This window comes from Equus przewalskii, chromosome 1, assembly GCF_037783145.1.
Source record: "Equus przewalskii isolate Varuska chromosome 1, EquPr2, whole genome shotgun sequence".
NCBI classification, from domain to species: domain Eukaryota; kingdom Metazoa; phylum Chordata; class Mammalia; order Perissodactyla; family Equidae; genus Equus; species Equus przewalskii.
In genome coordinates, this window is record NC_091831.1 from 32,802,232 (window position 1) to 32,825,700 (window position 23,469).

The 23,469-nt window shown below is 43.3% G+C and overlaps 1 protein-coding gene across 2 annotated transcripts; it reads left to right on the forward strand.

The window, feature by feature from the left end:
• The first annotated feature begins 477 nt into the window (after positions 1–477).
• On the forward strand, positions 478–13,295 carry OPALIN (oligodendrocytic myelin paranodal and inner loop protein). Of its 2 annotated transcripts, XM_008521840.2 has the most exons (6): positions 478–1,217; positions 3,691–3,726; positions 7,023–7,058; positions 8,122–8,241; positions 9,894–9,950; positions 11,450–13,295. In XM_008521840.2, the coding sequence occupies exons 1-6, from the start codon at positions 1,215–1,217 to the stop codon at positions 11,624–11,626; spliced, it is 429 nt and encodes a 142-aa protein (XP_008520062.1). In that variant the 5' UTR covers positions 478–1,214; the 3' UTR covers positions 11,627–13,295. The 2 variants fall into 2 exon arrangements, with proteins under 2 accessions (XP_008520062.1, XP_008520063.1); XM_008521841.2 differs by lacking the exon at positions 7,023–7,058 and having other exon boundaries at positions 532–1,217.
• The last annotated feature ends 10,174 nt before the right edge of the window (positions 13,296–23,469 follow it).

A 23,469-nucleotide genomic window follows, 5' to 3' on the forward strand; every position in this document is an offset into this window, starting at 1 on the left:
TCACTCTGTCTTAAACCTCTTCCCTGTCACCCCCTGGTTTATGTTGCTCCAGGCACACCAGCCTCCTTCCGGTTCCGGTTCCGCAAGCACACCAAGCCTGCTTCAGCCCCAGAGCTTTGTGTTTGCTGTTCCCTCCGCCCAGGACCCTCTTCTCATCTTTCACATGCCGCTTAAATGTCATTTCTCCTGAACAGCTAATGCAACTGCCTCCCAGCCACTCGCTCACTCTTCCCTTACCCGCCGTTTGCCCCTCCATAGCAGCTTTGACTTCTGATTGTTGTCCATCTGCCCTTGCTGGAACATACATTCCCTGAGAGTTTGGGGCCTCATTTATCTTCATTGCCAAGCCCAAAAGAGTGCCCGGAATAGTCCTTGACATATAGAAGGTGTCAAAAACATTTGTTGAATAAATGAATGAATGCACTCTTTCAAATGACCAAATGATTGGTTTTAATATTCTTGTTTTGTTGGTATGAGACTCTAAGTCCTTCACCGTTTCAAAGAAGCAAACTCCTAACAGAGAACTCATGAGAAATATGAAGCTGCCCACATCAACGGCTTCCTCCAGCTCCATGAGGATCTCCACTTAAAATGCGAGAATGGAAAGGAGCTGAGGCCAAACTCACTGCCAGGCAGCTCACTGACTAGGGAGTGTGTTCACTGTGGCAGTGAAGCCCTACCTTGAACACAGAATGGGCTCCAACACCCATCTCCCAGGCATTCTCTGCATTGATGCTGGTAACGTGTTGACTCCATCATTACCGGGACAGTCACAATGCTGATTACTGGCAGCTGGGGATGGAGCAGCTCGTCTCAGACTGTGTAACCTATTGTTTCTAAAGAGCTTCCAGCTGCAGAAGCCTCCAAGCTCTTGGGCCAGCTGTGGATTCTTTGCTGAGATGGAGGTGTAACCGAGGAAGGGGCCTGAGAAGTAAGAAGGACGGAAAATGAAAGCAAAGAGTTTGGATGACCCGGGCCATACACAGTGGCCATGGAGCAGGAGACCATCTTCCCTGAGGGATGAGCCGAGGACTTGGCACTCCCCTGACCATAAATGGCTTGGCCAGGGCCCTCTTGGAGCCACCTCTTGCCCTGTCACCCTTGCTCTCCCAGCTGGATGTTACTACAAATGCGAGACACAAGCCAATAACGCTAGCTAGAAAGGAGCTTGCCGAGGGCAGTGTTTGCAGAAGGTTCTCGGGAGGCTGTCGGAAATGGTGAGTAAGAGCTAGCATTTTTTCTCAGCCTAACCTTCATTTCTCTCTATATAAAACAATCCCCAGGCTTTTAATACTCACTTCTCCTAATTCAAACATAATTGTACCTGTGGTGCAATGAGGTCAAGGGGCTTGGTTTTTAATCATTTTCCTATGTGCAAAATACTAATCATTTAAAAAAAATTCTCATCTAATATTTGCTGATCTTATCTTTTATTTTAATATTATTTGCTTTTAAAACCCCACATATAACAAGGGTGAAAAATAGTTGTTTCAGCTAAATTCATTTCCTAGTTGAAGCAATGGGTCGGATCAATGCCTTTCTCCCTATTTGTTCAGTCTGCCTTCTGCTACACGATCATCGACACAGACATCCAAGTTGCATCAGAAACTTTCCACCTTTCTTATTGACTTGTGACATATTTGGTTGTGACTCAATCAAATGAGATTTGCTAAGTTAGACGAGGCTTCTATGATTCCTTTATTAAATAGATTATTAAAAGGAGTTGAATTCAGGCTTTGGAGTTAAGAGGATCTGTGATCTAACCCAGCTTCCACCACCTACCAGCTGGGGACCTTGAGCAGCCTACCTTGGTCTCAGCTCTTTACCCACGATGGGGAGGAGACCACTCTCTTTATGGGGAGGTTATGAGAGCCATGTCTGACACACAGCATGCCCTCAACAACAGTAAGGAATTATTCTGCCTCTCCCTCCCTCCCCTCACAAACAACAGACTCATAACGAGTAATACTCAGCCACTGAGATCCTAACGTGCCTTCAGAACCATTGTATGTGGATATTATATGTGCTTATATGCTATTATATATGGTGCTTAGACTAACAATAAGTGTATTTTAGCAATTAGTGTATTGTACCAAATTCCAGTACTTCAAATATTGCTAATCTGTGCAGACAATTCCGTCCAATAAGAACTTCCCAAGTAGCTTCCCTGTGCCTCGCTGTGTGCTGGCCAGGTCTTGAAGAATATGACTCAGATATTATTTCCTTTGGGCTTATCCTGTGAGATGGGCAGGGCAGGTTAAATAGTGTCCCCATTTTGAGTATGGAAAAACTAAACCTGGGAGAATAGACTTGTTGTGAGGAAATGGAGAGCTGCGAGTTTGAATCACTTTTCCAAGGCGGTACAGCTATTAAGTGGCTGAGGCTGGCCCCGAATCCTCATCAGGTAACTCCAAACCCAGGGTTGGCTTACTCCACCCAGCTGCCTCTCTACAGGACACTGCGTCAGATTCCTCTCCACCCAAATTTACGTGATGTTTTTCTCTCCATGAGAGCACTGTAGTGTGTTTCTATAAAATAGGAATGTCTTTCTGAAGTTGGCCAAAATCTTCGTCATCCAAATGTTGATAAACAGCACATGCAATGGCCCACTTGTTGCTGCTCACGCCTTCTGCTGTCCCCCTAAAGGAAGCTTTGTCTTGGGCCTGCTGACATCAGTGCCCTGTACTCCCTGATGAGATAAGGCTCTGGCCAGCTGTGTTCGATGCAGTGACCATCAAGTGTCCTTGAAGCATCTGTGGGCTTGTCTGGTGTTAGCATGAAGGGCAGTGGTTAGGTCCCTTGAGCAGGAAGACCCTGACCTAAGGTGACCCAGATGTCCCTCTTGCTCTATCACCATTCTAGAAGAATGTCTATCTTGGTCTTGGTGCAAAGATTGGCATCACCCAGCTCAAATAGCAGTGACAGAAGATGGGGACAGGGAGGAAGAAGGAACCACCAGAGGCCCTTGGTGGGACCCGACCCCGAGGAGTGGGCACCTGGACAGACTAACGATTTGGTGCCTCATTGAGCCCACAATCTTTAAATATTGACTGCATATTTGGGGGAGAGGTGAGGCTGGGTGCTGAGTGAGGGGAGGGGAGAGAAGGGTCAGCCTTTCTTCTGTCGTCCTGACCCGCTCGGCTCCAGCCTGCGACCTCTGCCTTGGATCCAGCAAAAATGGAAGCCTTGTCTTTCTCAGGTTCTCTCCCCTGGGAAGGGGGTTTAAGGAGCAGGTGTTCCTGTTGGCGCATGCCCCCTGGGGGTTTTACTTCTTGGCCCAAGCAGAAAATACTTCAGATTCATACAGTTCCCTCCCTGAAAGAAGTTCTGGGAAAAAAGCAATTTTCAGCACTTTGCTGAATTTTTAGTAGTGTTTTTGCTGCCCTTGTGGATCGGGGTTCCTCAGACAATAGCCCCACTGGCTGGCCCCTTAAGCTGGCCCTGGTTGAGGACCTGGTTGGGGAGAGAGGGCTAGACTGACTTGATGCTGAGGGAGGAACTCAAGACCTCAGGCTCCTCTGCTCTCCTGCCCTCTTTTGGGGCCAAGATTGGGAGTGGAAACTGGAGTTGACTGAGCCTATGGGATCAGTAAGTTCTCTTGGAATCCTCCAGGGTCAGTGACGTTTGGTGGAGGGTCAGGAGCCTGACTGACCATCCCAAGGATCTTTAATGTTTCCTCCTCTCTTCCAGAGTTTTTCACTGAACTTTACACTGCCAGCCAACACGGTAAGTACAGCAGTCCCCGTCCACCAGGCAAGTCTGCAAAGATCAATGCGGGGTTTACGCTGAGCCTCCAGAACGCCCGCACACGAGCCTCATGCGGGGGCATCAGTGACACAGGTTGGCAAAGGCACTTATGAATGGTGGTGGGGAGGGGGTGCGGAGAGAAGTTTTTCCAATTATAAAAATTATAAATATACATTTTGAAAAAGAAAATAGCAAAAAACCAAAACACCTAAATTCCCACGAGCAAAAAACATTGGTGTCACTCCTTCCCCTCCTGTTTGACTCTTCATAAATTTTGACTTTTGTTGTCTTTGTACCATTATATTCTCACTCTACATATAATTTTATATGGTAAATATTTTCTATCAACCTTTATAACCATATCTGAGGATGGTCACATAATATTTCTTCAAGTGAATTATTTTTAATTGATTAATCACAATTAGAAATAAGTTTCTGATAAACATAGGTATAGATAAATCTTTGTCTGCCCTAAGATGATTTCCTTAGTACGTAGTCTAACAGGAGAATTATCAGGTCAACAAGAATGAACATTTTATGGCTCTTGATTGTGACGTTTAGTTGCAAGTCAACACAGAGCTTTTCAGTTGGTGGTGGCGGACAGTTTCAATCCAGAGTTGGATTGAGTGATTTCAATCCATCTTCTGTTCTCACGTTGCGTAGAGATAACAGCCAGAGTTGTTTTCTGACCAGGAGCACTGCTGTGATTGAGCTGGGCATTTTCCTGGCCGAGTTTTTTAGTGAGTTTGGCTGTGCCAATTTTTCTAGTAAGTCATGTGGTTATTCAGAGAGAATAAGCTGAATCTCCCTGCCAGGAGGATGCCCAAGCCAGAGCTCATGGTTCCTGTAACACGGGCCGTAGTTCTGGAGGGAAGCAGAAAGGTAGAACCTTGTGGCTCCCTATCGGCCTTCCGGTGCCTGCCACTGACTGCCGTGGACGTCTGTCCCCGACTGCCTGGCACCTGCACCACCTCCTGGGGGGCCCAGCCTTCTGAACCTCCCTGCTCCAGCCTCTGCCTGTCTGCTGTCTGCAGACCAATTCCCCTATCCCTCTCCTTATCTGTCAAAACCTTAATATGGTCACTGCTGGAACTTCCTCCCTGGCTGCTCGAAGACAACAGGTCTGTAGAGACCCCAGGTTCTGTCTTATCCTGGCTTGGCCCATCCTGAGAAGGCCACTCAGAAAAGCAACAGGCCATTGCTTGAGGCGGTGGAGGTGAGTGGGGTGAAGGGGAGGCCCTTGTGATGCTGGTCCTCACCTTGTGGAGCATTTCCTTGGTTAACAGCCTATTTCTCTGGGAACTGTCCCCTCCACCCTTTGAACCTATGCAGGGCAGCCAACCATCCCGGACTGCCTGGGACTGTCTGGTTTTAGCACTGAACGTCCTGCATCCTGGGCAACCTCTCTGGAAAACCAGGACACTTGGTCACCCTGCCTGGCAGTTATGTTCTACCACAGGACATTCCCTGTTGGTGCAGCTGAATGACGGGGAGTGCCAGCGCCCCAGGAAGTGGGGGAGAGGTGATGCCCGGCTCATCAGAGTCCAGCCTCTCTGCAGGGGGTTTGGAACAGGGCCACATATGCAAGTCAGTCTCTGCTGGGCCACACTGAAGTGTCGAGTACAAAGGCTGGGTTGGGGTGCTGCAGCTGGTCATGGAAGGCAGTGTAGCACAGTGGTTAAGGGAGCCACACCACTCAGCATCCGCCACTTAGGGCCGTGTGATCTCACATGAGTTACTTCACTTCTCTGGGCCTCGCTCTTCTCATCTGTAAAATGGGGATCACTATAGTCCTGCCTCACTGGCTGTTGTGAAGAATAAATGAGCCGGTAGCAGGAAAAGTACTTGAACAGCCTGGCACATGGTATGTTCTCCATAATTGTTAGCTGGTACGATTAGCAAGTGTTCACAAGGGCAGAAAAGTCCATCTGGAGAGAGAAAGAAGAGCACAGGGAAAGGCCATGCTGCCCAGGAGAGAAGGAGAGCCCCCGGGAGCAGGGGCTTTGCTCCTGACAGGTTCCCAGGTCCTAGCTCCATGAGATGCTGGATTCCCGCTGCCCTCGGGCTCCACGAGGCACCCCGTGTCCTCAGAGTTAACTCCTTTGTGTTTTGGCCAAAGCCAGCCTAAGTGAATTTCTGAAGTCTGAAGACAAAACCTCTTTCCCAAAACCGTGTTCGACTCTTCCGCCCCTTGAGAAATAGAACAATTTAGGCAAAAGGCAGCATTAAGGTAATGTGGGGGGTGGGGTGAGACCGCGTTTAGGTAAAAGTGTAGCCTCTTAAGTACCAAGCGTCAGAGCCTCGTAATGGAACCCTCCTTTGATGGGAGCCCTCTGGGAAAGAGGCCCAGGCTTGGAATTCAAATACCCAAGTTCAGATTCGATTTATTTAAAAGCCCAAGCCCCAGGGACTCCAATGTACTCACCGAGATGGACGAGAGGACTAAATAAATAGCGAGCCTGACTAGAGCTTTGCTAAGTTTAAGGGGATGATGCTCGTTTGATCGTCTGATCCTCATAACAACCCCAGAGGGAGGTGCTAACATCCCTATTTTAGAGATGAAGAAATGAGCTCCCTTAACTGGTGAGTGGAGATGTCACCATTCCACTCCAGGCAGTGTGAGCCCGGGACACACGCCGTCAGCGCCACACTGCACCACCTAGTGTACGCAGACGACACAGCTGGCCTCTAATGTAGAACTCTGTTCCCTGAGATTTACTGATTGAGGTAAGACTCTTTCTAGAAATATCTCATAAGTGGGTGAAATCCAGTGCCCATCCTTGAGTGGAGATGTGCAACGGAAACACGCAACGTATTCATTGAATGCGGAATTATCTCAGGAGCAAGGATAATTCACACCTTCCGATAACTCAATAACAAGGAAGGCTTCCTTAAAGAGCCTGACTTCCGCCAGTGTTTATGTTTGTTTCCCTTCTAGCAATGGGCACAAGTAGGCCGACAGTGTGCTGGGAAGACATGGTGACTGAGAAAGCCTTTCTGAGTTTTAAAATGTGTTATGGTAAATCCAGGGTGAATAATGAAGACCTCACTTGAATTTCTGTATTCTCTCTCCTTGTAGCCAAATTTCACTGCCATTCTTACCTGGGAAGCAATCAAGTAGGGTTCTATTTGGCAGTTGTCATTTGTTGTTTTCAATAGAAAGTTTGGCAGATGGGTGAACTTCAGGCACTATGGCTTAATCTTTGGCAGACTGTCTTGTATAACATGCATTCTATAGATTCTTTTCTTAAGATGTGTGTTCTTCTTCCACACAGACTTCCTCCCCGGTTGTTACAGATGGGAAAGGAGCAGTACGTATATCACTTAAATGATGGAGCCTCAGTTTGGTCATTTATAAAATGGACATAATAATGCTCTACTGTCTGGTGCATTCGTTTTGAGGATTAGATAGCATTTGATATATGAACTGTCACCAAGCACAGAATCTGGCTCAACTATTATTCTTAGGACCAACTCAGCTCAAAAGTGAGGGATAATGTGCAAAATCACAGATGGATTTCACAAATTGCTGAGCAAAAGAGGCTAGAATCAGAAGAGTACATACTTTCCATTTGCATCTAGATGACATTGAAAAACAGGCGAGTGATTTCAGGATGCTGGTTACACGTGCAGTGACTGGAAGGGAGCAAGAGGGGGCTTCTGGGGTGCTGGTAACATTCTGTTTCTTCATTTGGGTGCTGCTTACATACATGGGTCCATCATGTGAAAAGTCATTCAGCTATATATTTATGATTTACGTACTTTTCTGTATGTATGTTATTCTTCAATGAAATCACCCTCCTTTCCCAAAAAGCGAAGGAGAATCCAGCATTATATGAGAGTTGCACATTTATAGGAATTCTGCAAATTATCATATTTCTAGATAATCTGCAAATCTGAAAACTTATGCTGCTACAAGCATGGCTCTTTCCACTCAGATCAAAGCAAAGTGGGAATTTGAAAATTAATTTGTTAATGCATTTAGTGTAAATAAATTTTAAAATTCACAAAAACTTTTACTTTTTGCCAAACTGATAGGTAAAAATGGTATCTATCTGTTGCTTTGAACCGTATCTCAGCTTTTCCTATGTTGACGAGACACTGTATTTCTGTTCCTAGGAATGGCCTGTTCATATCCTTTGCCCATTTTTCTACTGGATTATCACTCTTTTCCAATGGCTTTAAACTATGTCAATTAAGTCCTATGAAAATGAGTCATGTACATTGAAAACATGTTTTCACAGTATTTCATTATCCTTTTGTTTTGTACATGACACTTAGGGTCCACACAGGTTTTTGTTTTGTTTTATTTTTAATCAATTGAGCTTTTCCTTTATTCTTGGAGAACCTGACTCCGCTCTCTCTCTGCGCCAGGACTGTGGGCCCTCTCTCGGATTAGCAGCAGGCATCCCATCCCTGGTGGCCACAGCCCTGCTGGTGGCTTTGCTATTTACTCTGATTCACCGAAGAAGAAGCAGCAATGAGTCTGCCGAGGTGAGTAGCAGCAGCTCCTTGGGGTCTGAACGTGTTGGCGGGAATCAGTATTTCCGTGAACGGGCTTTGGGGGTGTGTGGTGAGGGTGTCAGGACCCATGTCTGTTTTCTGAGGACATGATGGCGGACGTTTCCGTGCCTCAATTTCTATTCAATTTCTCAGACTCATGACACTATGCTCCAGGCAGAGCTGATTTGTCACACAACTGTCAGGTCATCTAAGGAAATCTGTGGCAACAAGGACGGTGTTTGAGGTGGCAAAAAGTAGCAGTAGAGAGAGACGTTGGTTGCCATGGCAAACACATGTCTGTCCAGTGGATGTGTTTTCTAAAGCTGAGGAACGAAAGCGCACCAGCTTCACAAAGAGGATGGAGATAATCTTCGGAAAGATGGGAGACAAACAGCTACTGAGGTGTCTATGGTGCAGATATGTCCAGAAGTATGCAGCTCTATTTCTCTGCCCTTTTCCCTCATCTGAACACATATCAGCCACAAAGGAATCTACCAACCACACCCCACCAGATGCCAGATTGTTCTGGGGACCATGGTCAGACTCCAAAGGCCACCCAGACCAACATCCAGGGAGATTTCAGGGTTGTGATACAACTATGGTTGTGTGGACTCTGGGTTCTAACTCTGTCCTCTATTTATGAACATTCCTGGTTGTTCTCACACTGGTAAGCATTAACTGGGAGATAGAAACCTAGCTTCTACCTCTGGTTCTGCCACTTTATGACTTATGTGATCCAGGACAAGTGACTTGACATTTTCTGTGCCTTGGTCAGTTCACCTCCAAAATGGGAGTCATAAAAACTACCCTCCCTGTATTTGAGAGGCAGGCAAAGTTATGAGTGAAATGAGGTCGTGGATGTAAAGACGTGTTGACAAGCTGTAAACTTTAAACATATTAAGACGTGTTGTGGTTGTTGGTGGTGTTATTTACTTAAGCCATGGTTTCTTTGCTTTTTTTTAAAGATTGGCACCTGAGCTAACATCTGTTGCCAATCTTCTTTTTTTTGTTTCTTCTTCTCCCCAAAGCCCCCAGTACATAGTTGTACATTCTAGTTGTAGCTCCTTCTAGTTGTGCTATGTGGGACACTACCTCAGCATGGCTTGATGAGCGGTGCCATGATCACTCCCAAGATCTGAACCAGTGAAACCTTGGGCCACCAAAGCAAAGCACACGAACTTAACTACTTGGTCATGGAACTGGCCCCATAGTTTCTTAAACTTCAGTACTGTAAAATCATCTAGGAGACTACAAAAATACTGATCACCAAAACCAATTAAATCAGTATACCTGGACAATAGAGCTGTGGCACTGGTCTTTCAAAAAAACACAACTTGTTATTATGGATAATTTTAAACATATACTAAAGTAGAGGGAATGGTAAAATAAACGCAATTGTCAACATGTGGCCAATCCTGTCTGAGGTAACTCATTAATGGTATTTCTGGTTTATGGGTTTTTTGGGGAGGGGGGTGTTGTTATTATCTGTTTGCTTATTTTGCTTTGTTTTTAAGGCTTTCTGGTAATTCTTATGTGCACAGTTTTAAGAACCACTAATTTTAATCATGACATGGGCAAAGACTGTGACTCTTTCTTTCTTTCCTTTTTACTTTCTTTATTCTCCTTTCTTTCTTCCAACTCAGGAAAGTGAGAGGCCATGTGAAATTTCAGAAATCTATGACAGTCCCAGGATAGCTGAGGTAAGAACTCCCAGTTTTAACCACTATATATCATTCCAACAGTAGACAAACTAAGGGTCGTAAAGCCTTTCACATAGAGGAGAATTACAGTGTGAGCACATATGGAAAAGAGATGACCAAGGGAAGCTCATGCACAAAGGACGTTCTTGGTATTTTTATTGACTGGACGGGAATTCAAAGTTGATTTAATACTAGAAAATCAATTTAATATAATTTATTTCACTGATAAATTAAGAGAGAAAGTCATGTGACCATCTCAATAAGAAAAGAGAATTCAAAAAACTAAACAGCCATTTGTGATGTGAACTCTTAGCAAACTACAAACAGATTAGGAACGTCCTTAAATTGAAGGGAATCTTTTTAAAAAAAATTACGGCAAACATCATATCTAAGGGTAAAATGTTAATGAATTCTCCCTAAGATCAGAAACAAAACGAAGGTGCTCACTCTTACCACTTCTATTCAATATTATACTTTAGGTCTTAGTCGATGCAATAGGATAAGAAAAAGAAGTAGAAAGTATAAGACTGGAAAAGAAGAAACAAAACTGTCATTATTTTCAGATGATAAGATTATTTACCGATAAATTGTTAGTATTAACAAGAGATTTTAACAAGTTCACTGGATACAAAATCAGTATACAAAAATAATTTGCATTTCTAAAAATCAATTAGAAAAAGTAATTAAAAATACCATTTTATAGTAGTAATAAAAATATATAGAATGCTGAAGAATAAATCTAATAAAACATGCAATCTCTTCATGAAGAATAATAAAACTATAGTAAAAGTTATTAAATAAGACCTAAATAATGGGAGTTATCTACTGTGCTCCTGGATAGGAAGACTCAATAGTATAAGGATGTCAGACAACCTCTATTTTTCCTATTTAATAAATGTAATTCCAATATAAATCCCAAAAGATTTTTCCATGGAACTTAATAAGGTACTTCTAAAATCTATATGGAAGAATGCAGAAAAAAGATTTAAAATGTAACAAATAACAGATAGAACAAATAAAAAACAAATAGCAAGATGGTAGATTCAAACCCAACCATATCAATGACTATATTAAATGTAAATGGTGTAAATACCTCAATTAAAAGGCAGAGTATTTGGATTGGCTATAAAAGCAAGATCCAACTATATACTGCCTACTGAAACTCACTTTAAATATAAAAGCACTAATATATTAAAAGTAAAAGGATAGAAAAACAGATACTATGCTAACATAAACAAAAGAATGTAGAGTGGCCTGGACACCCTCCCAAGGCAGCAAGCTCATGCACTTGTAGGCCTCTCCTCATTTGTTTTCTGTCTCTCAAGGATCACTGTCCTTCCTTGCCTGAAGGTTCAGTGCCTTGAAAAGTATTATTTTAAATGTTTTGCCTGATTTTTGGATGTTTTAGGTGGGAGGGTAAATTTGGTTGCTGTTACTCCAACTTGGCCAGAAGCAGAAGTCTTTACTGTATTTTTTAAAAACCTGTTTGTTTTCTCAAGAATCCTAGGAGGGCACCCACACACGGGAAGAATATGATGGGATCTGAAGAATCTCACATATATGTGAAGACTGTAGCAGGAAGCGAGGAGCCCATGCATGACACTTACCGTCCTACTGAAGAAATGGAGAGAAGAAGGGGATTGTGGTGGCTTATGCCCAGACTGAGCTTGGAATGATGTGGCTCAGCCAAAGAGCAGATCTGGTGCTGGAACAGAGCTGAAAACCCAGGGATTTATGCTTGAGTGAGGAGAGATGCCAAACTGCTTCTTAACCAATCTCAATTTCATTGACAGATCTGGAAAACTTTTGGGTTGATTTGTCTCTTTAGGGAACAGATCTGCAAAGGTTCATTCCAACTCTCAGATCTTGTGGTTTAATAAGCAGTAAAGCACAAAGTGTGGTCACTGTGCATCCAGAAGGAGCCTTTGGATCCTGTTCCTGACCCCAGTGGGAATTCGCTTTTCTTTGTGATTTTGGGAAAGGGACTTGATTTCTGAGTGTCTTGCCTTCTCATCTTTTTTCACATCCTTTTCCTCAAAAAAGTCATCAGACCTGGATTCCATGGGAGAGTTGACCAAGGCCAACATGGGGTACAAATTGGGACATAAATGAAGCTTACAGGGAATGTGCAAGGGGAAGCAGTTCCTTGTTTCTGAACATCTCAGGGTAGAAATCATGTGGAACCACACAGTCCCTGACCACAGGTGCAGCATGTGACTGGATCATTCATTGCTCCACCTGGGTCTGTGATCAGAGAGTATTCAAGGAAGGCAATTCTGCAATGAACTGTGTGTGTGTTGAGGGTCAGTAGGGTAGAAGGAAGGCAGAGGTTTCGAAAGATTATTAGAAATGATGGCTATATCCATTTTGTGGGATTAGAGAGAAAGGTCCAAGTCCTTGGACTATCATGGGGAAAAACTCACCGGCAGGAAGAGAGATCAAGAGGACTCTGAGTGGATGAACACAGGACCAAAGGGGTGGGACAGGTAGTAATGTGCCTGCCACCTGAGGGAAGCCCGTGGACAGCGTCAGCCAGCTGGAGGCAGGCCTTCACCATTGCTTCTGTGAGGAATCCTCCAGGAATCCTGGTTCCTCCACATAGGGCCATTGCTCATGAGTAGGCTGGGTTTCCTGGTGGGAGAACCTGGGTTCAGGACCTCTTGGGGTTCATCCACCAGCTCCATGCACCACCATGATAAGCTGTAGAAACATTCCTTTCTCACACAGGACCTCTGATTGCTCAGAAACACACCCCCTCTTCTTCAAATAACCAAGAATAGGTTCTACAAACTCAATCACTGCCATGTGCCAACACCTGATTTTCAAAACCCCTTGTGAAATTCAATTTTGCGCTAAGTCCCCTAGGTCCAGTCACCTTGACAAGCAAATGTGGCCATTTTTAAGCAGATGTGCCCAGTGATCCAGGTGCTTGTACTTCTCTTACATGTTGGGAAGGACCTTGAATTTGCTGAGAACTTGACTGTGGCCTTGGTCTTGACACTTATAAGTTCAAGCCCTGGGGCAAATTGTTGACCCGCAGAAGCTTCGATTCTTCCCTTACGAAATGGAGATAGCAGTTCTCATCCTTCCACCCCCAGGGTGGTTGTGAGGATTGAAACACGCATGTGAATAAAGCTTGTAGTCTATAAGGTAATGTGTGACTTGTATTTTGGATCATTTATTTTTATTCCACTTATAATTCATTGCTCAGAGTCTTTATTTCAAATTGTTTCTACTAAAATAGCAAGATTCAGTATTCCTGTCATTTTTTTTCCTGCTATGATGTGCAAGAACTTATTTTGGAATAAAGTGAAAAGTAAAATGGTCATTTTTATAGACATACAACACATCTGTGGTTTCTCTTGGCCTATATTAAAGTCTATGACATTGGCCCTGGGGTTGGAATCAAGGTTATCCCGGGGATTTTTCTGGTGCTGGCTCTCTCTGGGGCTGATGAGGGAGGTGTTCATTTCTTCATTTAGGGCAGCCTGTGTTGTGGGAAACTACAGGGACCAGAAGTCAGAAGCTGTAGCTCTCTGACCCAGGGCTGGTACGAGCTTAGGGATGACTCTGGGCCAGTCGCATTTTATCTCCTTTCTTCATGTACCACTTGGTGTTTGGGTTGGCTTGTCTCTAAGGTTAACTCCACCCAGTTCAAACATTCTAACTTTGATTTTCCAAATTCTGCAAAGTAGGGCCTCCCCTTCCGCCTCCCTGCTCACCGCTCCCGTCAGCACAGCCTTCTGGACCTTGCAAAGTCCTTCTCAGCTCTTGGCTTTGGAGGTGGAGAGAGAGACTTATTTCTCCTGTATCCTGCCAATAGACAACAGTTTCACATAGCTTTCCTTGTGGCATTTATCACTGCAAAAGCGTAATGCCAATTAAAGACAAAAAACATGAAGAATGACTAATGTTTGAAGCATTGTCTATTTATACGATCTTGCACTCCCACCATCCTGGTGGAAATTATTGATTAATGCATGAGTTAATTTAACAAATGGGCATTGGCTTCCCTCATGTGTCAGACCATCTGCCGGGTCCTATGATAAGATTGGAGACATAATGAAGAGGCTAAAGGCAACTGGGCTTTCCAGGAAATGTCTCTCTACCAAATGAACATGGAGTCTCCTATCCACTCAAGGAAACACTATTAGGAAAGCTTTCATAGAGGTGCTTTCCTTCTAGACTCAAAGACACAAAACAGACTCTTTCTTCCTTCTGGGCTCAAATGAAAGAAGAATCTACACTCTCTTTTCTTCGTTTTCCTTTACCTGAAGTTGTAGAAGGAGAGATGGGCCTGACCCTTCCTGCCGCAGGGCACTCCGAATGACTGAAGACCGAAAAGCCTGGTTATGTCAGGGAATACCTCAAAATGCTGTGCCTACAAGAGAAACTCAGAGAAGGCTCTCTCTCCTCCACTCTGTAATGAGGCTACCTCAACTCCAATAAGTCAAGAGGTGTCAAAAATACCAAAATTGGGCATGTGAGAGTGGGGAAGAATTTGTAAGATGGCTGAGTCTGTCCCATAGGCTATAGGAAGAATTTGAAAACTGATGGCGGCCTTTGAAGGACAGGCCACGTGTAACTTGGGGCTTAAAACTGATTTGTAATGACGGTGAATCCAGTTCTCACAGAGTTATGTTTGTAAGACTAAAATGGGTTGAAAGATTTGGCTGTGAGCGAGAACAAACCATGATCAAATAATTCTACTGGAAATACAACTGATTCTGTGACAAGGAATCAGACAGTGATTATTTTTTCCATTTTATTTATTTTCTTTTTTTCATTTTAATTTTTGTTTTTATAGTAGTAACATTGGATAACATTATGTAACTTTCAGATGTACATCATAATATATTTCAAATTCTGTGTAGATTATATCACGTTCACCCCGCAAAGACTAATTATAATCCATCACCACACATTCGCCTAATCACCCCTTTCACCCTCCTCCCTACCCGTTTCCCCTCTGGCAACCATCAGTCCAATCTCTGTTGCTATGTGTTTGTTGTTGTTTTATCTTCTACTTATGAATGAGATCATATGGCACTTGACTTTCTCCCTCTGACTTATTTCACTTAGCATAATTCCCTCAAGGTCTACCCATGTTGTCACAAATGGCTGGATTTCATCCTTTCTTATGGCTGAGTAGTATTCCATTGTGCACGTATACCACATCTTATTTATCCATTTGTCCCTTGATGGGCACCTAGGTTGCTTCCAAGTCTTGGCTATTGTGAACAATGCTGTGACAAACATAGGGGTGCATGTATCTTTATGCATTTGTGCTTTCAAGTTCTTTGGATAAATACTAGGCAGTGGACTAGCTGGATCATATGGTAGATCTATTCTTAATTTTCTGAGGAGACTCCATCCTGTTTTCCATAGTGGCTGCACCAGTTAAAATGTCCGTACTTCCTAAAGCAGTCTATAGATTCAATGAATCCCTATCAAAGTTCCAACAACATTTTTCACAGAAATAGAACAAAGAATCCTAAAATTTATATAGAACAACAAAAGACCCCGAATAGCCAAAGGAATCCTGAGGAAAAAGAACAAAGCTGGAGGTATCACACTCCCTGATTTCAAAATATACTACAAAGCTATAGTAACCAAAACAGCATGGCACAAAAACAGACACACAGATCAATGGAACAGAATCAAGAGCCCAGAAACAAACCCACACATTTATGGACAGCTAATTTTAGACAAGGGAGCCAAGAGCATACAATGGATAAAGGAGAGTCTCTTCACTAAATGATGTTGGGAAAACTGGACAGCCACATGCAACAGACGGTGATTATTGCTGACTCACTGGACCAGGGATTATCCATTTATGAAGGCCAAGGTAAGACTGTGTGTTTTTGTCTTGAGAGCAAGAGAAAGCCTTGTTTGTGTCCCCTTCCTTCTAGTTCCCGCTGCTCTAACCATATGGGCCTCCTCTCTGCCCCTCAGATGCCATGGTCCCACCAGCAACACAGGCTTCCTCTCTGCTCCCCAGGCACTGGGATCTTCCAGCTGTAAGGGCTTTCTCTCTGCTCATTTGATGCTATGGTCCCTCCTGCCACATGGGCCTTCTCTCTGCTTTTCAGACAACACAGCCTTCCACATATGGCCTTTGCACATGCTGTTGATGAGACAGAGCAGGCAGTCCAGGGAGGCCAAGGTCAACAGAATTTATAGGACAGAGGAGAGGAGGGAGTTGCATGGAGACAGAACTCAGAGATCTGTAGAGGATTCTTCTTGAATGTCTGACTGAGTATTGATCAGCACATGCATGTGAGGAAACTACCCAAGGCTGAGACAAGAACCACTCAAACTGTATTAGTTTCTAATACAGTTTTACATTGTTCCCAGACAGCCAGAGTAGAAAACATCATAATTCACCAGGCATCAAGTAGAGTAGTAAGAAAAGTACTGCCTCAGTAGTGGGGAGGAATAATAACCCTTAGATTAAACTAGGTTAGTGCTACTCGAGTTATGCCTAACAAAGCTTAAAAGCAGGATGCAGACAAATCAAATTGTTTTCAAGCGACTTAACCACATCCCAGCACAAAGCTCACGAATATTTACAGGAATACAAAAATATCCCCCTCCCAACAGGGTAAAATTGACAATGTCTAGAATCCAATAAAAAAATTACCAGGTATGCAAAGAGCCAGGAAAACATGACCAGTAATGGAGAGAACACTCAATCAGTAGAAACTGACTCAGAATTGGCATGGATGATACAGTAAGCAAACAATGACATTAAAACAGCTGTAACTGTATTCCACATATTTTATAAGATAGAGGAAAGATTGAATAGACACATGGAAGATATTTTTTAAAACCCAAATCAGACATCTAATGATGAAAACTATATTGCCTGAGATGGAAACTATACTGGATGACATTGATAGAGCTGTATACATCTCAGAAGAAAAGATCAGTAAACTTAAAAACATAGCAATGAAAACTACCCAAAATAAAACAGAGATAAAGCATCAATGATCAGTGAAACAACTTCAACTGGCCTAATAGATGTGTAACGAAAGTCCCTACAGAGGCAGGGGGAGGGGACAGAAAAAATATTTGAAGAAATAATGGCTGAACAATTTTAATATGAGAACTGTAAACTCACAGATCAAAGAAATGCAAGAAATCCCAAGCACAAGAAGCATGAATAAACGACACCCAGTCTCTTCATAATCAAATAGCTCAAAACCTGTACAAATAGAAAAATCTTAAAAGCAGCCTCAGGAACAGACACATTATATACAGAGAAACAAAGATAAGGATTATAGTAGATTTCTCATGGGAACAATGCAACGGAGACTGTGGACCTCGTTTTTAAAGTACAGAAAGAAAAGCACTGTCAATCTAGAGTTTTTACCTAGCAAAAATATCTTCAAAACAGGGAGGCAAAGTAAAAGCTTTTTAAGATGTACAAAAGCTCAAAAAATTCATCACCAGTAGACGAATTTATCATTGGTACAAGGATATCAAAGGAAGTCCTTCAAGCAAAAGGAAAATGGCATCAGATGGAAACTAGGATCTACCCAAGGAGGGAAATCACCAGAAAAGGGAACTCTATGGGTAAATATAAATAATCATTTTCTATTATTGAATCTCTTTAAAGAAATTCGACTGTTTAGAGCAAAAATAATAGCAGTGTGTTATGGGGTCTGTCATATGGAGAAGTAAAATGAATGACAACAATAGTACAAAAGCCAGGAGCAGAGAAACGGGAGGACGCTGTGTAAGGCACTTACGTTACATAGGAAGCGATACAACGTTTACTGCGTAAATATACAGGGTGATCAGTTAGATACGCATACTATAAACCCTACAGCAACAACTAAAACAGTACAACAAAGAATTAAAGCTAATAAGCCAACAAAGGAGATAACTTAGAATCAAAGAGATAATTCTTTTAAAGGGAGAAAAAAGAGGAAAAAGAGAACAAAGGATAGGACAAATAGAAAACAAATAGTAATGTGGCTTTTAGTATCAATAATCAAATTATTATATCAATAACCATATTAAATGTAAGTGGTCTCAAAAGTCCAACTAAGAAGAAGAGATAGTTTAGATATGAAAGCAAGGCCCAAGTGTATGTTGCCTACAAGAAACCCACTTTAAATACAGAAACACAAATAGGCTAGAAGTAACAGGAGAATAAAAGATAGGCCAATACTATTCAATAGCACCTGATTTCAACACTTAGCGTAATGTGACAGTAATCAAGAGAGTTTGAGAGTGTGGTCTTGATATAAAGACAGTCAACTAGATATATGGACAAAATAGAGTCCGGAAATAGAGCCACATATTTGTGGGACAGTTGGTTTTTGACAAAAATGCAAAAGTAATATTCAGTGGAGAAAGGCTGGTCTTTTCAATAAATGATGCTAGAACAAACAATCCAGTAAAAAATTGCCAAAAGATTTGAAGAGATATTTTATCAAAGATGATATGCCAATGATAAATAAGGACCTGAAAATATACTCAGCATCATAATCATTAGAGAAATGAAAATTAAGACCACAATGAGATGCCACTTCACCCCTGAAAATCTGACCATACAACGTATCGGGGAGGATGTGGAAGAGCCGGGACCTCATGCACTGCTGGTGGGAATGTAAAACTATCACAATCGCTTTGGCATACAGTTTGTCAGTTTCTTAAAACGTTAAATATATACCTTCCATATGACCTGGCCGTTCCACTCCTAGGTATTCACCCAGGGAAAATGAAAGCACACGTCCACACAAAGACTTTAACACTCTTGTTCACAGCAGCTTTACTTGTAGTAGCCAAATGTCTATCACCAGATGAGTGGACAAAGAAATGGAGGCATATCCACGCACTAGAACAGTAATTAGCAATAACAAGGAATGAAGTGTTGATGCATGTTACAACATGGATGAACCTCAAAATAATTATGTTGAGTCGAAGAAGTCAGACAAATAAGAGTCCATACTGTGTGATTCCATTTATAGAAGATTCTAGAAAATGCAAACTCATCAACAGTGACAGAAAGCATATCAGCAGTTTCCTGGGATGGTGGGATGGAGAAGGTTGGGAGGGACAGATTACAAAGGGGCTCAAGGAGACTTTTGGGGGTAATGGATATGTTCCCTATCTTGATTGTGGTGATAGCTTCACGGTGTATCACACATCAGAACTTATCAAATTGCACACTTTAAACAGGTGCAATTCATTGTCTGTCAATTTTACCTCAGTGAAGCTGTTTCAGAAAAAATAACATCCAAGCCGCACAGAGTCATAATCTTCCTTTCTTTCTTCAGCAATTTGCCAAGAGAACTAGAGGATGTGGGGGACGTGCTTGGTGCCTTCGAAGGACAAATGCAGTCTTTCTCTGGAGAAGTTGGAGCTAGACAAAAACAGATTCATCCACTCAGCTCCTCAGAGGTACAATGACACCCACTTTCAAGGGCGTCCCATGTAAGCTCGACCCGAAGACCTGAAAAGCTTCCAACCCCACAGGCCCTTCAGAAGAATTCTGTCCCAAAGAAAGACGGGGGAGTCCTAGAACTGGAGGCAACATTAGGATGACTTTAAACCTGCGGTTCGCAGCCTGGTACGTTTAGGAAGATGCGAATTCCCTGAAAGCTGTGTGCAGATTTTGTACGTATAATCATTCTTCAGGGGAGAGACGCCACAATTTCCCTCCGATTCTCAAAGGGACCTGCAAGACCCCTCCCACAAGTTTTAAACACAAACAGTGAGAATTGCAGTTGAAAGATGGTGACAAAGATGCCAAATAATGCCTATTTTAAGCAACCTGTTGCAACACTTCTAATATAAATTGCTTTGAAATTAGTAATGGTTTTGCCTTAATTTAATAACTACATTTCCACAGAAAAATCAAAATGGAGTGGAAAAGATTAATGTTACCTATATAGATGCCTGTTTTCCTGAAAGTCATGGAGGTTTTGTATTAAGAACATTGGAATTAGAAGCATGTACTTCTGACATGCACCGTGTTGGAAAACCATTCAACTTCCAAAGAAGATCCTTTTGTCTTTATTATTAATATCGTTACTATTATTTGCAGCAAGAAGTTAGAGATGGTACCTCTCTCTGTCTCCTGCCCCTAGGTTAGCAAAGGCTAAAACGTTGGACACATTTTTGGACTTGTTTCCTGGGAAAATATTATTCCCTGCCTGCCAGGATCATGTAGGATGCAAAACGTATGGCAGGCCACAGTGCTATTCAAATCCAAGGGCACCACGGCAAGGGTCAAAGAGGCTCCCTCGATTCCAGCTTCGGGAATCACGCTGTATTTCTTTAAAGAAAACTAGGGGGCTGGTCTGGTGGCATAGTGGTTAAGTTTACTCGCTCCACTTCAGTGGTCCCAGGTTCGCAGGTTCAGATCCTGGGCGCAGACGTAGACACCGTTCATCAAGCCATGTGGCATCCCACATAAAATAGAGGAGGATTGGCACAGACGGTAGCTCAGGGCCAATCTTCCTCACCAAAGAAAGAAAGACAGAAAGAAAACTATACTCCTGCCCTTGGATTTACAGCTTCAGCCTGTGTGTGATGACTGATTTGTCTTAAGTCGTTTGACTGCCTTTCTGGGAAGCAGTCCCCAGGTGCCTGAACTATGGCCAGATGATATGAAAAAGACTAATCTCTTTTATATGTGTAATGTCTTTTAGTTTTCAAAACACTTTTCATCCACTATTTTGTTTGATTTTTACGCCAACCTCAGGAGGTGTGCAGTGGCAGTGTTACTGGGCCCATTTTACAGATGAGAAAACTGAGGCCCTACGAAGGTAATTTTATTGGCCCTGGACATTGTAAAACAACCTGCTTTGAGGGGTGATTAGGCCTGCAGGAAATGAAGAGTTAAGAATAATAAGTGTAACTGATAACTGGGGAGGGCTCCTGACCTGCTATGGGGTCCTTTGATATACATGCTGGAGGGAGGAGTTCGAAATACTTACAGCATCGTGAATTGATTGATAAAAAGTGCATTCAACGCAGATAAAAGTGACTGCCACTGTGGCTCCCATCTGTCTCTGAGAGATAAAGGTCAATGAGCGCCCTAAGGTCCGCATAAAACAGTCGTTGGCCTCCAAGAAACTCCAGAGTCAATGGACGGGGCCTTTGCTCCCTGTGGCTCTTGGCCTGGTGCTGAGAAACTTTCAGCTCGGGTAGCAGGTGCTGGCCAAATCCAGAGAGGCTCAGGTCTTGGACCTGATCCTTGACACCGGCCCTAAGCCTTGCCACCTCCTGTCCCGGCTTCAGGGGCTTGAGGAAGTCTACAAGTAAAGTGAAGTGTACTTAAATGTCTCTTTGCCCAAGGTCATGATTAAATTGTTCATTGGCTCTTCTCAATCCAGAGGGTCCCCAAATCAAGCACTTTACAGCATTATCTCATGTAATCTTCCAGCAGATGCAGAGGGAGGAACCATTATCATCTTGATTTTACAGAAAAGGAAACTGAGACTCAGAGAGGTTAGGTAATTTGTGCAAGGTCACACAGCTAGTAATTAGGGGAGCCCAGCCTGTGTGCGTATCATCTGCCGAATCAGCATTAACTATGACGTTGGGCAGTCCGGTGCCTCTCTCTAGACTTTTGTTTGTCATCTGTAGAACAAAGAGGATGGACCGGAAGGTCTCCAAAGCCCTGCTCAACATTCTTGGGCTTCTTACTTCGTCTGCTCTCATCATATTGTACTCGCCGCTGACGGGTCTTCTATTCGCCACCAGAGGGCGTTCTGCTCCCAAAGTAGGAGGTAGTGGGGAAGGCTGAGTTCCAGTAAGCAATCACCACCCCAATTGATAAAATTCCAGCCTAGAGCAAAACGCCACGTGCGGCCTTAGCAGAGGGCATTTGCGGAATTCCTAACAGGCCTTTCCAAATAAGGATATGAGCTCAAGGAGCCCCGTTAGAATCTTTGAGGTTCTCGTGGGGAAACGCCTTCCTCGGGGACCTCCTGGGGCCTTTGTATGGTGCCGACCTTCAGAGGACTAGCGCTGGGGAGTCGGCAGAGAAGGCAGAGGCCACCACACATTTCCCAGACAGCAGCCCCCTGGGCTTCTCTATCCTCTTTCCCAATTCTTGCCACATCCCCATATGACTGGTAATATTTACTGAATGTTTTCCTACATCGATTCATTTTTCTTGCTTAAGTGTATTTAAAAAGGAAGCTTTATATCACTACCCTAAACGGAAAACCGTTATTTTGTTGTTGTTGTTTAGTTTTTTAAAAAGATCCGCCCTAAGCTAACATCTGATGCCAATCTTCATCTCTCTCTCTCTTTTTTTTCCTCCCCAAAGCCCCAGTACACACTTGTATATCCTAATTGTAAGTCTTTCTGGTTCTCCTCTGTGAGCCACTGCCATAGCGTGGCAACTGACGACGAGTGGTGTGGTTCTGTGCCCAGGAACCGAACCTGGACCACCAAAGTGGTGAGTGCCAAATTTAACCATTAGGCCATCAAGGCTGACTCAAAAACCCTTATTTTTATAACACACATTAAAATAAACACCTTTCTAGAATATAAGCTCCATGCTTACAATCATGTGGGCAGAGATTTTTGAGTTTTGTTCTCTGTTCTATGCCCAATGCCTAGAAAAATGTTACATAGTAGGCGCTCAATAAATATTTGTTGATGATTTCAGTATAAAGATATTCATCTACATTCTCCCTAAATAATCTTGAACAGCATACTTGAGAAACACGGGGGCAGCAGAAAGGACTGGGAGAAAATTTGGTGGATTTTGCGACTTGAGGCACGTGAACACAACTTGCCACGAGGTGCCAGACCGTGAGGCTTTCTCAGTGGAAGTGGCTGCTGTCCGCTCCTGTTACCCCGGCTTTCCTCAGACAGCAACTCCGGATGTGGGGTACATGCATATACCTGAAGCCCCGTCCAGTGTATTGCTGTTTCCAGCCTGAGCTGTTTTCTGGTTTCAGGATGGGCAAAAATTCTTCATCTGCCACTTCACACCATTAGAATGGCTATTGTTAGGAAAAAAAAGAGGGGGAGAGGCCGGCCCAGTGGTGCAGCAGTTAAGTTCGCATCTTCCACTGCTCGGCGGCCCGGGGTTCGCCAGTTCGGATCCTGGGTGCGGACATGGCACCACTTGGCATGCCATGCTGTGGCAGGTATTCCACATATGAAGTAGAGGAAGATGGGCACAGATGTTAGCTCAGGGCCAGTCTTCCTCAGCAAAAAGAGGAGGATTGGCCACAGATGTTAGCTCAGGGCTAATCTTCCTCAAAAAAAAAAAAAAGGAAAAGAACAAGTGTTGATGAGGATGTGGAGAAACTGGAACCCTCGTGCACTGTTGGTGAGAATGTAAAATAGCACAGCCACTGTAACAACCAGTATGGAGTTTCCTCAAAAAGTTAAACACAGAATAACCACATGAGCCAGTAATTCTACTACCAGGTTTACACCCAAAAGAACTGAAATCAGGGACTTTAAACAGATAATCGTACACCAGTGTTCATAGCAGCATTATTCACAGTAGCCAAAAGGTGGAAACAACCCAGAT